This window comes from Chrysemys picta, chromosome 11 (genome assembly GCF_011386835.1).
Source record: "Chrysemys picta bellii isolate R12L10 chromosome 11, ASM1138683v2, whole genome shotgun sequence".
Taxonomy (NCBI): Eukaryota; Metazoa; Chordata; order Testudines; family Emydidae; genus Chrysemys; species Chrysemys picta.
The window spans coordinates 58,169,164-58,182,460 of record NC_088801.1 but is presented as its reverse complement, the minus strand read 5'-3'; the positions used below and the strand labels follow the sequence as shown (position 1 = coordinate 58,182,460).

The 13,297-nt window shown below is 39.9% G+C and overlaps 2 protein-coding genes across 24 annotated transcripts in view; both read left to right on the top strand.

Moving 5' to 3' along the window:
• Nucleotides 1–13,297, top strand: part of LOC135974151 (serine/arginine repetitive matrix protein 2-like) — a 994,828-nt gene that overhangs the window by 458,546 nt on the left and 522,985 nt on the right. The window lies entirely within an intron of this gene.
• HYCC2 (hyccin PI4KA lipid kinase complex subunit 2) overlaps nt 1–13,297 on the top strand; it is a 91,120-nt gene that overhangs the window by 48,316 nt on the left and 29,507 nt on the right. For all 23 annotated transcript variants that reach the window (XM_065562064.1, XM_042851717.2, XM_065562066.1 and 20 more), the window contains 2 exons: nt 6,225–6,404; nt 10,810–10,890. In XM_065562064.1, coding sequence (XP_065418136.1) covers nt 6,225–6,404; nt 10,810–10,890 — 261 coding nt within the window. The remainder of the gene's footprint in view (nt 1–6,224; nt 6,405–10,809; nt 10,891–13,297) is intronic.

The following is a 13,297-nucleotide window of genomic DNA, read 5'->3' as shown; positions in this document are numbered from 1 at the left end:
ACTAAAAGCTTGTATACTGACCTCTCTTTTTTTCCTCTCAGACTGGGAGGCTTGGAATTCATCTTGAAACTGTTGTAAATTGTAACAGTACTATTGCCTCTGCTGTCCCTCTCTGTCTTGCCATCTGTATCTCTGAATGTTTCAAAGGTTTTCCCTTACACAGAAAAAAAGCATCTGATTGCACCTCCATAGGTTACAAAGTTACAAAGAACCAAAACTTCAAAAGGAGAATCCATTTTAAGGGTCTGACTCTATTGTTGTATTATTGAAAATTGACTCATATCTAAGTAAATTAGGGCTGTCAAGCGATTAAAAATATTAATCGCAATTAAACAATAATAGAATACCATTTATTTAAATATTTTTGGATGTTTTCTACATTTTCAAATATATTAATCTCAATTACAACACAATACAAAGTGTACAGTGCTCACTTTATATTTATTTTGATCACAAATATTTGCACTGTAAAAAAAAAAATTAAAGAAATATTATTTTTCAATTCACCTAATACAAATACTGTAGTGCAGTCTCTTTATCATGAAAGTACAAAAAAAACCCCAACAATCCTGCATTCAAAAATAAAACAATGTAAAACTTTGGAGCCTTCAAGTCCACTCAGTTCTACTTCTTGTTCAGCCAATTGCTAAGACAAACACGTTTTTTTTACATTTGCAGGAGAGAATGCTGCCCGCTTCTTGTTTACAGGGTCACCTGAAAGTGAGAACAGGCATTCGCATGGCACTGTTGTTGCCAGCATCGCAAGATATTTACGTGCCAGATGCTCTAAAGATTCATACGTTCCTTCATGCTTCAACCACCATTCCAGAGGACATGCGTCCATGCTGATGACGGGTTCTGCTCAATAACGATCCAAAGCAGCGTGGACCTACACATGTTCATTTTCATCATCTGAGTCAGATGCCACCTGCAGAAGGTTGATTTTTCTTGTTTGGTGGTTCAGGTTCTGTAGTTTCTGCATCAGAGTGTTGCTCTTTTAAGACTTCTGTAAGTATGCTCCACACCTCGTACCTCTCAGATTTTGGTAGGCACTCCAGATTCTTAAACCTTGGGTTGAGTGCTGTAGCTATCTTTAGAAATCTGATATTGGAACCTTCTTTGTGTTTGTCAAATCTGCAGTGAAAGTGTTCTTAAATCAAACAACAAATGCTGGGTCATCATCTGAGACTACCGTAACACAAAATATATGGCAGAATGTGGGTAAAGCCATGGAGCAGGAGACATACAATTCTCCTCCAAGGAGTTCAGTCACAAATTTAATTGACACGTCTTTTTTTTTTTTTTTTTTTTTTTTTAAATGAGCATCATCAGCATGGAAGCATGTCCTCTGGAATGGTGGTTGGAGCAGGAAGAGGCATATGAATGTTTAGCATATCTGGCACGTAAATACCTTGCAATGCTGGCTACAAAAGTGCCATGCAAACGCCTGTTCTCACTTTCAGGTGACATTGTAAATGAGAAGCAGACAGCAGTATCTCCCGTAAATGTAAACAAACTTGTTTCTCTTAGCGATTGGCTGAACAAGAAGTAGGACTGAGTGGACTTGCAGGCTCTAAAGTTTGACATTGTTTTGTTATGGAGTGAAGTTACATAAAAAAAAATCTACATTTGTAAGTTGCACTTTCACGATAAAGAGATTGCACTACAGTACTTGTATGAGGTGAATTGAAAAATATTATTTCTTTTGTTTGTCATTTTTACAGTGCAAATATTTGTAATCGAAAGTAATATAAAGTGAGCACTGTACACTGACATGTGTCCGACGAAGTGGGTATTCACTCACGAAACCTTATGCTGCAGTACGTCTGTTAGTCTATAAGGTGCCACAGGACTCTTTGTTGCTTTTTACAGATCCAGACTAACACGGCTACCCCTCTGATACTGTACACTTTGTATTCTGTGTTGTAATTCAAATCAATATATTTGAAAATGTAGAAAAACATCAAAAAATATTGTTTAATTTCAATTGGTATTCTGCTGTTTAACAGTGTGATTAAAACTGATTAATCGTGATTAATTTTTTTAATTGCAATTAATTTTTTTTTAGTTAATCGCATGAGTTACCGGCGATTAATCGACAGCCCTAAAATAAATTAAAAAAAAAAAAAACTAAATACACCGCTTTGGCTTCTGCCCAGGTATTTAGTAATTCATGCTAGTGCATATAGCATGCATCTGAGATCAGAATCTGCTCCAAAAATATCAGCTAAAATCTTGACTTTCAAGGCAGCAAGACTTTCCTTAGCATATTTCTTCCAAACTTATTCTACATAAGGGAAATATAACAACATAATAGGCTTTTTTACAATGTTCAATGCTGCACTAATATCTAGTTCTAGGAGGTGGGATCTTCATAGGACTATAGGCTTCTATGTTGGCAAGAGGATAATATTTTTGCTTGTAGACTTCTATTCTACCACAGGAGTAGTAAAAATCTGGGTACAAGGAATTAGGGAATGTATTTCCTAATGAAGAGGAGTATATGAATTTTTAGCGTAACTTGAGCCTCATCATGGCTGCACCATTGTTTAAAATCTACAGTATTATTAGAGAATAAAGTAGATTTGCAGCATTCAGATACGCTCTCATCATAGTTTGCTTTAAAAACAAATCTCTCAGGGTACGTCTATACCCAGCTGCTAGTTTGGCGGCTGGCAATCGAACTTCTGGGTTCGACTTATCGCGTCTTGTCTGGACGCGATAAGTCGAACCCGGAAGTGCTCGCCGTCGACTGCGGTACTCCAGCTAGACGAGAGGAGTACCGCGGAGTCGACGGGGGAGCCTGCCTGCCGCATGTGGACCGAGGTAAGATCGAACTAAGGTACTTTGAACTTCAGCTACGTTATTCACGTAGCTGAAGTTGCGTACCTTAGTTCGATTTGGGGGGTTAGTGTAGACCAAGCCTCAGACTGCTGGCTCCATAGTAGGTTAACAAATACATTACAATAATATTATCCTTCAGAGGTGTGTGTTTTATTAGCAGCAGTTCATCATGCTGAAAATGCTTGCTCTCCAGGGACAACAGTTATACTGAGAAATTAATGTCAAGTAAAGTTAGTTTAATTTTGCAAAAGTATTAAATTCCCTTATGGGTCTTAATATAGTGAAAAGATTTGAGAAGGGCAGTTTTAAATAAAGTATTTAAATAAAGTGAGCATAAGTGGTTTATTTAATTGAATAATGTGTAAGTGGGGCACTTGATATTTTCCTTACTTTTTAAAGTACAATTTGTTCATTGACAGTTCACAATTTGTTTTGTTTGGTTCATTGGTATGGGGCAAAGGCCAGGGCAAGTAAATTAACTGAAATCTATATCTACTCCATGCAAAAAGTAACATTAATGCAGTGTTGAAGTTGAAAAATCATGTACTCAAATCAGGACATCCAGAGTTAACGTTGAAAGCTCAATCTTTAATTAAAAAAAAAACAATATGTATTCAGTGCTTTCCCGTGTTCAAAGTGCTTTACAGACATTAACTGATTTCTCTTAACTTTCCCCCTTTATGCTTATGCCTTAAAATAAGGTCATTCATTCTATCATGATAAAATACTGGAATTTCTTATGTAACCTTATCTTGTATAGTATATGCAGTCATGCATATGCAGCTTTAAGACCTGGCATTACTGTTAAGATTCAGTGAAATCTACAAAATGAACAAACTTTCTTAAAACTTGGTTTGCGTTGTACACCTTGCTGAGATGTAACTTACTGTAGTTAAGTCTCTATACGGAAATTCCATTTTGTATTGTGTTAGCTGACATTTATATAGGTATAAAAGGCCTTTTGTTAAGTCATGAGGAAAAGAGGATGGTTATTGGTTTGGTATAGCCTTAACTGTGCATTTCTTGACTGAGTGCTTGATTTCGCAACCTTTTTTTAATTTGGGTGGCAGTGCAGCACTTTGAACATGTAATGTGCTATATGTGCTAAGTATTATAGTAAATATGCTAAATACAATAACCAGATATTCAACCATGTAGAACAAGACTGTTTTTCCATCAAGGGCATCTGATGATGGCTTGACTGGCTTGTGATGCCAGGAAAACCCCAAGTTAAATAAGAGAGTCTTGAGGTGCTCTGCTTTCTTGCTTATATTTCTTACATTTATTGTTATATCCCTATATTTTATTTCAAAATACAAGATTTTTTTCTACTAACCTTTTCTTGCTGCACAGTCTTCACCACTCCTTTGTTTAGTCTCTTGCTTTAGTTATAAAAAGTCTTTTCATTCAGTGTGAGGAAGCGGTCAGCCAGAAACCTTGTTACACAAGGTGCTTGTATCAGATCCTTGTATAATAAGAGTTTTGACTGATTTTCTACATGGATGTGATGTCACAGTTTATGTAATCAACTAATGGTTTAAGAAATGGTACGTTTACTATCCATACTGTACTGTATGCTAAAAATGAAACTAATGATTAACCTCACCTTTTTGTTGAAAAAATGTAGCAGTTACTCTTAAGACAATAATGGCCTAGGTTGTATTGAATTAATTTTTAGTGTCTCACTGAGATTTTTAGTTGAGTAAAGGCCTTTAAATCTGTGCATGTGTATATGAATATATATTTACATAGCAATACAGATGTTTACTTCCATGCAAATTTGTTGTATGTTCAAACTAAGCACTTATAATGAGAGAGAAATAAAATAAGGTTTCTGAAGGTGGTAAGACATGGGTTTTTCATGTCATACAAAAAGCGATAATATGATTTGATGTAAAGACTCTTGTCTATCTCCCTGTCCTGAAGAAATACAAGTAAGTGATAATGAGAGAGAGAGAGTGTTTTTTCTGATTAGAAAAGGGGACTTTTAGTTAGGAGAATCTGGGCTCTGTGCTTAGATTCTTCCAATAACTTGCTGTGTGACTTTGGACTGGTCAAGTAACATGTCGGGGGGGAGGGATAGCTCAGTGGTTTGAGCATTGGCCTGCTGAACCCTCCGTTGTGAGTTCAATCCTTGAGGGGGCCATTTAGGGATCGGGGGCAAAAATCTGCCAGGACAATCCTTGGTCCTGCTGTGAAGGCAGGGGATTGGACTCAATGACCTTTCAAGGTCCCTTCCAGTTCTATCAGATAGGTTTATCTCCATATTAAAAAAATAAATTAAATCAGTTGTGCCTCAGTTGCCTTCATCTGTTAGAAAACTGAGGCACACAGTGATAGTCACTGGATAGATAGCTTCTGTCACTTTCAAAACTTTTGAGTGGCTTGTAGATACTGACCTAAGACCTGAACCAAATCCTATTGGGAATCTGGCCATTGACTTTAGTTGGGGTTTAAATGAAGCCTGTAGGTTTTTGTTATTTTCTGCTCTGTGAGCTGAGCACGTTTCTCAGACGCATCTGATATGTCTGTTCGCCAGGAAAGAAAGTTAAGATGTATGTGCTTTCCATGGGTCTCTGCAAGGTGGAGACCTGGGTTCAAATCTTAATTTAGGTTACAAATGAAAAGGAATTATTCACCATTTTGTGCACATCACAAAACTGCCAATTAGGCACAATTGGCTATTGGAATGCATGTTTTTTGTGGGTCCATATCGAGTTGAATTGATAAGGGTCTTGGGGAATCTTGGCTACTTGTATTGAATCTAGCTCTAGTTAGTGCTAGAAAGCCTTTCAGTTTGAAGGGAACCAAATTAAATCAAGACTATCTGTTAAAAAATTAGTTTGCCCACCATTGACAAAAATGCCCCCCCGCCCCTTCTTGTTTGTGTGTGTTTTTTTTTTTTAAAAAACCTTAGGTAAAGGGTTAATTCACTCTCTACCCTTACACTGGATATAGACTTATTTCATTAATAAGTATTTCTTTTTCCACACCTGAGATTTTTCTAAAGCATTGGGGTTGCAAAATGAACATACTGTATGGTCTGCACAGCTCAAATCATCTCACTGGTAAAAGAACTTGGTGCTTATAGAAAGGTGTCATATTGACAGAGTTGGAAGATGAAACTGCCACAGATCAGGTACATTAAGGGCTGAGGTAGTGCGAACTTCATCACAATCCTCATCAATGTACCTCAGCCCCATTCTTGAAGACCATGTTTAGCAGGGAGTGGGTAACTTAGTCTCCATGCCCATTCAATCTGTGGCATCTCTAAGGTTGCCAACAACAATGCCAGTTTTGCCAGTTGTGGTGGTTTTATTTGTGCATTTTTTTAATACACAAGATTAGTGGCATTTGAGCTGTTTTTTCTCTTTCTATAGCTCCTGGAACCTGTCTGCCACCAGCTCTTTGAACTCTACCGTAGTTCTGAAGTTCGACTCAAGAGGTTCACGCTGCAGTTCCTGCCAGAATTGATCTGGGTTTATCTGCGTCTTACTGCCAGCAGGGACAGACAGAGTAATGGTTGCATTGAAGCACTGCTTCTTGGGATTTACAATTTGGTAAGTGAGATAAGGAGGGATGGGTGTGAAGAGCTTTAAGATAATCAGTGAGCAGTAGAAATAAAGTAAGGCACAGGAATATTAACAGAGCAAAATATGAAAAATGCTAATGAATTAATGCAGTTACATTTAAGTCTGTTTATCCTAGAGGAAAGCATAACTTAATGAGTGTTCAGAAAAAGCATGTTTGTAGAAGCATCTTTGGTAGCTTGTAAATCAGATTTACTGCCTCAGCGCAGCACTAAACATATTATGGTAAACAATTACATCTTTTAATTAAGATTTTTTTGTTGCCCTGTATAATATGCTTGCTGGAAGAATTTAGTAAGTCTGTATAAATATATAAAGAGTTGAAATTTGCTGATAGCCCTATCTGAACAATATGCTTATTCAGTCTTTCCATATTGGGCTTCTCCTATTTAGTTACTCCAAATGACCTTTTAAGGTGAAGTATTGAGGCTAAAGTAACATTCAGTCACAAGTTGTGCATGGGTGGGAAATATCTTTTGGCTGGGACTATAAAAAAAAAAATCATCATCATCATAAATGTTAGAGAGTCCTGTGGCACCTTTAAGACTAACAGATGTATTGGAGCATAAGCTTTCGTGGGTGAATGCCCACTTCGTCGGATGCATGTAATGGAAATTTCCAGGGGCAGGTATAAATATAAATGGTGTCATCAGATCAGGATTAAACAAAGACTGTGAATGGCTAGCCATCTACAGAAACAGTTTCTCCTCCCTTGGTGTTCACACTTCAACTGCTAGCAGAGGACCTCCCCCTCCCTGATTGAACTAACCTCGTTATCTCCAGACTGATTCTTGCCAGCATATTTATACCTGCCCCTGGAAATTTCCATTACATGCATCCGACGAAGTGGGCATTCACCCACGAAAGCTTATGCTCCAATACATCTGTTAGTCTTAAAGGTGCCACAGGACTCTGTTGGTTTTTACAGATCCAGACTAACACGGCTACCCCTCTGATAATAAATGTTAGTCACTGTAGACTCCTAAATTTGGATGTCAAAATCTTAGGGATGATTTCAGGCTGTCAAAAATAGTATTCTGTCAGGGACATTAAATTATACATCTCATACAAATTTATATTCTTAATTTTTATGCCAATATGCCATGGATGGTAAATTAGCAATATTGTTAGCATATGCCCTTTCTTGTAATGGGAATTTCAATTTTACATGGCTTTAAAACACAAATTGTCCTAAAATATTTTCCTTCTCTGTTCCATTATAACAAGTTTTCTTTTAGCCGTGCGTTAGAGTTAGTATAGAGTGCTTTATGTTCATACGCCTGGGAAGTGAGACATGGAGCCAAATTCTGATCTCAGTGACACTTGTAAATCCACATTAACTCCAGTAAAGTCAAGTTACTCTGGATTTATGCTGGTGTAAGCAATATCAGAATCTGGCTACTAGCTTTTGAATTTTATCTGCTGGGCTGAAGTAGGTTGTAAGTATCTGTCATTAGCTTCAGCTTTCATCAAAACACTTTAGCTGGTCCTTCTGGAACTCGTGTCGGATGATTCACAGTGTATAAGCACAGCAGCTAATGCTGCTACATTCTCTCCAAACTGAAATAGAAGGAAGAGGTTGTAAAATGGGGAGTGACTCAACAACACTTTTCTCTAGCTGAAGACACAAGGATCTTGGCACCCAGCTGCAGATGTCAATAAGAACCTAGAATAGTGATTCTCAACCTATTAATCATTGTGGGCCGCAATGAGTTACCTGGGCTGCAGGTTGAGAACCACAAAACCTCCCTGTGATGGTTTGGATCACAGAAAATCCCTTGGGAACTGCCAACTGATGTGCCAAGACTACTTCTGCCCCTGCTTTCCCTGCCAGTTCGGGACCCCAGCACCCTGTCTTGCTGAGCCAGACATGCCAGTCTGTTCCAACACAGACCCAGGGTCTGAATTACTTGCCCCAAAGCTGCAGACTTAACTGAAAGCAGCTAACAGAAGTATTCTTGTCTTTAACACTCAGATGCCCAACACCCAGTGGGGTCTAAACCCAAATAAATCCGTTTAAATAAATAAATAAACTCATAAATTGTTTGCCCTCTATAACACTGATAGAGAGAGATGCACAGCTGTTTGCCCCCACTTAGGTATTAATACATACTCTGGGTTAATTAATAAGTAAAAAGTGATTTTATTAAATACAGAAAGTAGGATTTAAGTGGTTCCAAGTAGTAACAGACAGAACAAAGTGAATTACCAAGTAAAATAAAATAAAACACTCCAGTCTATGTCTAAAACAGTAAGAAACGGAATACAGATAAGATCTCACCAGTTCCAGTAAGCTTCCTTTTACAGACTAGACTCTTGCAAGACTGGGTCCAGCAATCACTCACACCCCCTTTACTGTTCTTTGTTCCAGTTTCTTTCAGGTATCCTGGGGGTTGGAGAGGCTCTCTCTTTAGCCAGCTGAAGACAAAATGGAGGGGTCTCCCACAGGCTTAAATAGACTTTCTCTTGTGGGTGGAGACCCCCTCTTCTCTTCTATGCAAAGTCCAGCTCCAAGATGGAGTTCTGGAGTCACCTGGGCAAATCACATGTCCATGCATGACTCTCAGTGTTTACAGGCAGAAGCTCTTTCCCACATGGTATCTTGAATGTCTCCAGGAAGACTTCTTATGTGGATTGGAGCATTCCAAGATGCATTGTTTCTTAAGTGCTTCCTGATTGGGCACTTAACTTTGTGAATTCCTTTCTCCAGGAACTGACCAAATGCTCTACTAAGGTTATTTAGAAATCAAGCCAGTACACGGCCAGTATTCATAACTTTGAGTACAAAAATGATACATGCATACAAATAGGATTAATAGATTCAGTAGATCATAACCTTTACATAGATATGTTACATGGCATATGTAGCACAGAACATATTCCAATTATGTCATAAGCATATTTCCATAAAGCCTTATGGAGGGCGCCGTCACACTCCCAAATCCTCCCCCACCACCACTATGCCCAGTGCCCCCAGCCCATAGACCCCTCCACAGAGTGGGGTCAGGAGCGGAGCCCCAGTGGCAGGACTGGGCAGCAGGGACCCTGGACTCTGTTGTGTGGGGCTGGGCGACAGTCCCTACCCTGCTGCCAACCGTGCTCCCTGTCATGCGGGGCAGGCCAGCATCCCCGACCCCAGACTTTGCTGAGTGGGGCTAGGTGGCAGCCCCGACCCCAACCCCGGATCCTGCTGTGTGGGGGCCGGGCAGCAGACCTGACCACAAAGCGGGAGCCCATTGTGCAGGGCCGGGTGGCAACCCCCCACCCGACCCCACTGCCGACCCTGACCCTTGCTGTGTAGGGCCGGGGAGCAGCCTCGACCTGGGACCCTGCCACAGGGGTTGGGCAGTGACCCCGACTCCTGCTGCAAGCCCCTGCCGCTCTTTAGCAAACAGTGCTAAAGAGCGGCAGGGGCTTGCAGCAGGGTCCAGGGTGCTAATTGGGCCACAGGTTGAGAACCACTGAGCTAAAGGATAATATTTCTGATATCTTCTCTGTGAAAAATTCTCAGATTTAAATTAAAGAAAAATCCTTCCTTATCTTTATTACTGTTTTGGTTTTTAGAGTGAAAAAGTGCTTGAGAAACTAATTAAATCTAGACAGACAGCAGCTTTATCAGTGCAGCCAACTCTAGTTTCCACACTGTTCCTTGAAGCTAAGTGGAAGTGGTACACTGCCTTCAATTGATTGTCACTGAAACTAGAGTGACTCATACTCAGTGTGTTAGAAATTTTATTGTAGAACGTGAAAAGATGGGGTTTGCTGACTCTGGCATATTTTTATAGGATTGCTTCTAATAAATTATAATTATTATGCTATAACACAAGCACACCATATGCAAATGCATCTTTTATTGACGTGAAAGATGTATTCAAAATATTCTATATGTCCTTTACTGCTTTGCCACAGTACTTGCAGAAATCAGTCCCCTCATTTTCACCTTTTCCCTTTTGATGGGTTTATCAAGAGGCATTACCAATTGCTAGCAAATGACTCATCAGCAGTAATACATATATATTCCTTTGGCTGTTCAGCATCAGTCTTGTTTCACTATGTAATTCTATGCTTTATAAATTAGAGGTAGGACTAGAAAAATCTTTTAATCCTTTCCTAAAGGTCTGAGAAAGTCATGGTCACAAAAAGAACAAATACTCTTCTATGAATTTTCTTAGGCCCTGATTTTGCAAAGCAATCTATTATAGTGGAGGCAGTCCCATTGACTTTCGTGGCACTGTGCCACAGGCATAAAGGCCTGTGCAGATTAATCACTTTGCAAGATCGGGGCCTTACTTTATGATTTATGTTTTTAACGTCTGTGTGGTATAATCACAAGAGTCCAAAACCAAGTTCCCTCATGTCTCTTTCTCTGCTGTAGGAAATTGCTGACAAAGATGGGAACAACAAAGTTTTATCTTTCACCATCCCTTCATTATCCAAGCCGTCAATATACCATGAGGTAAGAGTGCAACTGTGGTGGTAAGTTGGAACTGGGTCCAATAAGAACTAAAATTGGATCCATTCAGTGCATCTTTCTTCATTGAACTTTCAAGGGTAAATTCTTGCAAAAGTGTAATTTAATACAATAGGCATAATAGAAGATGGGGAAGGTAAGTCTTCAAGGTGAATAATGAAATACTTCCATCTGATATGTTATGTTTTGTTCCATTTGTTTTCAGTTTTTCACTGATTTACAGATTCCCATCCTTTCACATGTCTACTGCTTGGATGCTGTTAGCATATTTAAAGCATGGTTCTACCTTATCAAATACTGGAACAAAATGATCCCCAAATTAAACTACATTGTTCTGCTGTACGTACTATTTATCTGTTTAAAAATCCTCCTTTGCCCAACTCAGCTTGTTCCTGTGTTTTAGTGCTACCATAACTTTGTTTCCAGCGAGATGGAGATGACCAGCTGTAGTTGATGAGCAGGGAGCACTACACATGTTCCATAAACGCTGCATTGTGGTGGGAGCTTTGGGAATGTGGAGGAAAGTGGAAACTGAAGAACTTTGATCCCATACTATGACTCATGAGCTGATTTGTAGTAGCCTGCAGCACACAATGTGCCTGTATTAGCCCTTATTTAGCAGTGTTTTCCTTAGAATTAGTTTCAAGTGGATTTTCATTTATTTGGCTCTCTTTTTATATTAAATGTGTCATACTAAGATATCACTAGTGAAATCGTGGTCCCACTGAAGTCAGTAGCAAAACTCTCGGTGACCTGAATACGAATAGGATTCCACTCTAAGATTTTTTTGCCAACAGTGGCTGTTCTTCAGGGTTGGAGGTAAAAACAAACATTTCTTAGTAAATAGCTATGTCGAGGACATAAAGCAGTGGTAAGTTATTTTCTTCCACTTTTCTCTTTATGTGTAAAAATGGACACAGTCCTCTTCTAATTGATAGCTCTTTGCAGTCTAAAATATATCTGAATAACAGTCAAAAGTTTCAGCGATATTACATCTGTCGTGTAAATTACTAATGTGTGAGGTGAGAGGCGCAATGTATTACTGCACTGGGCTTCTTCCTCTGAACACTGGGTTTAAATCCTGCATACGCTAATGTAAAAGTGAATTTGTGGTCTCAGTCTAGTCCCTAGCAGAGGTGTAGCCACATCACAAAATCACTGTAAAATTAACATAGGTTTTGATTTTCATATGAGACACCCAGGATTTAAATAAAAGATGTTGCAGGTCAGTATTGAGATGCGTTGTTGCATCTGGAACTATGTAGGGCAGAAGTTCTCAAACTTTTTCTAAACATTGAACCCCTTCTTACTAGGGCAGCAGTTACCACACTGTGGGTCAGGACCCCAAAGTGGGTCGCAACCCTGTTTTAATGGGGTTGCCAGGGCTGGCGTTAGACTTTGTGGAGCCTGAAGCTGAAATCAGAGCGCCACCGCCCAAGGCTGAAGCCGAAACCTGAGGGTGCCCTGGGTGGCGGGACTCAGGTTACAGCCCCCCTGCCCAACACTGAAGCCCTCAAGCTTTGGCTTTGCCCCCTACCTCCCCCGGTGGCAGGGCTCAGACTTTGGGTTTGGGCCCCCTGCCTGGGGCGGTGTGGCTCAGGCTTCGGTCCCCCTGCATGGGGCAGTGTAGTAATTTTTGTTGTCGGAAGGGGGTCACAATGCAATGAAGTTTGAGAAACGCTGTATTAGAGGAATTGCTTGTGAACTACATGCTCCTTCTATTTGCCGTCTTGGGAAACAACCTCTCATCCTATTTGCAATCACATAATATCCCTAAGGCAATGACAGCAATTTCTAACACGGAAAAGTGATGACTGAAAGTGTATTAATACAATTTAATAACTGGAAACAAAAGAGCCAGCACCATATAACCCTTCATCTTCTAGCATTTGCAGTGCTTGCTGAGTCACCTGACAGCCGTTTAGGCCCCATCACAGAATGAAGGGGCCTAAGGCCACCATGAAGTCTGGTTAGTTGAACTCGTCGACAGCATGCACCATTGACTGACAGAGACCACATTGACAAAGTGGCACAAGACTCCATGTATAGAGGTTGGCTGCAGCATATTTCATATGACCAGCCAGCTTGTTATAGACCACCAGCACATGCTTCACAGACAGCAGTTGGACATCTATTGATGTCGGGCAGGTTGCATAGCACATACCCCCACTATTTCCCCCATTTTCATGTGGCACCAGATATACCTCAGTCCCCAAAATCAATGTCTATTAAGTTCTCCAAACAAAATGGAGGGCCTTGATATGCCGCAGCTTATTTAGTATTAGTGGGTGTTTTGTGACTAGTGCTCTATGCATTGAGTTGAAAGTGTGGCTCTTGGGTGTTGATCTATGCAGGCTATTTGCATGTAGTTGAAACTGAATTATTCTGCTGC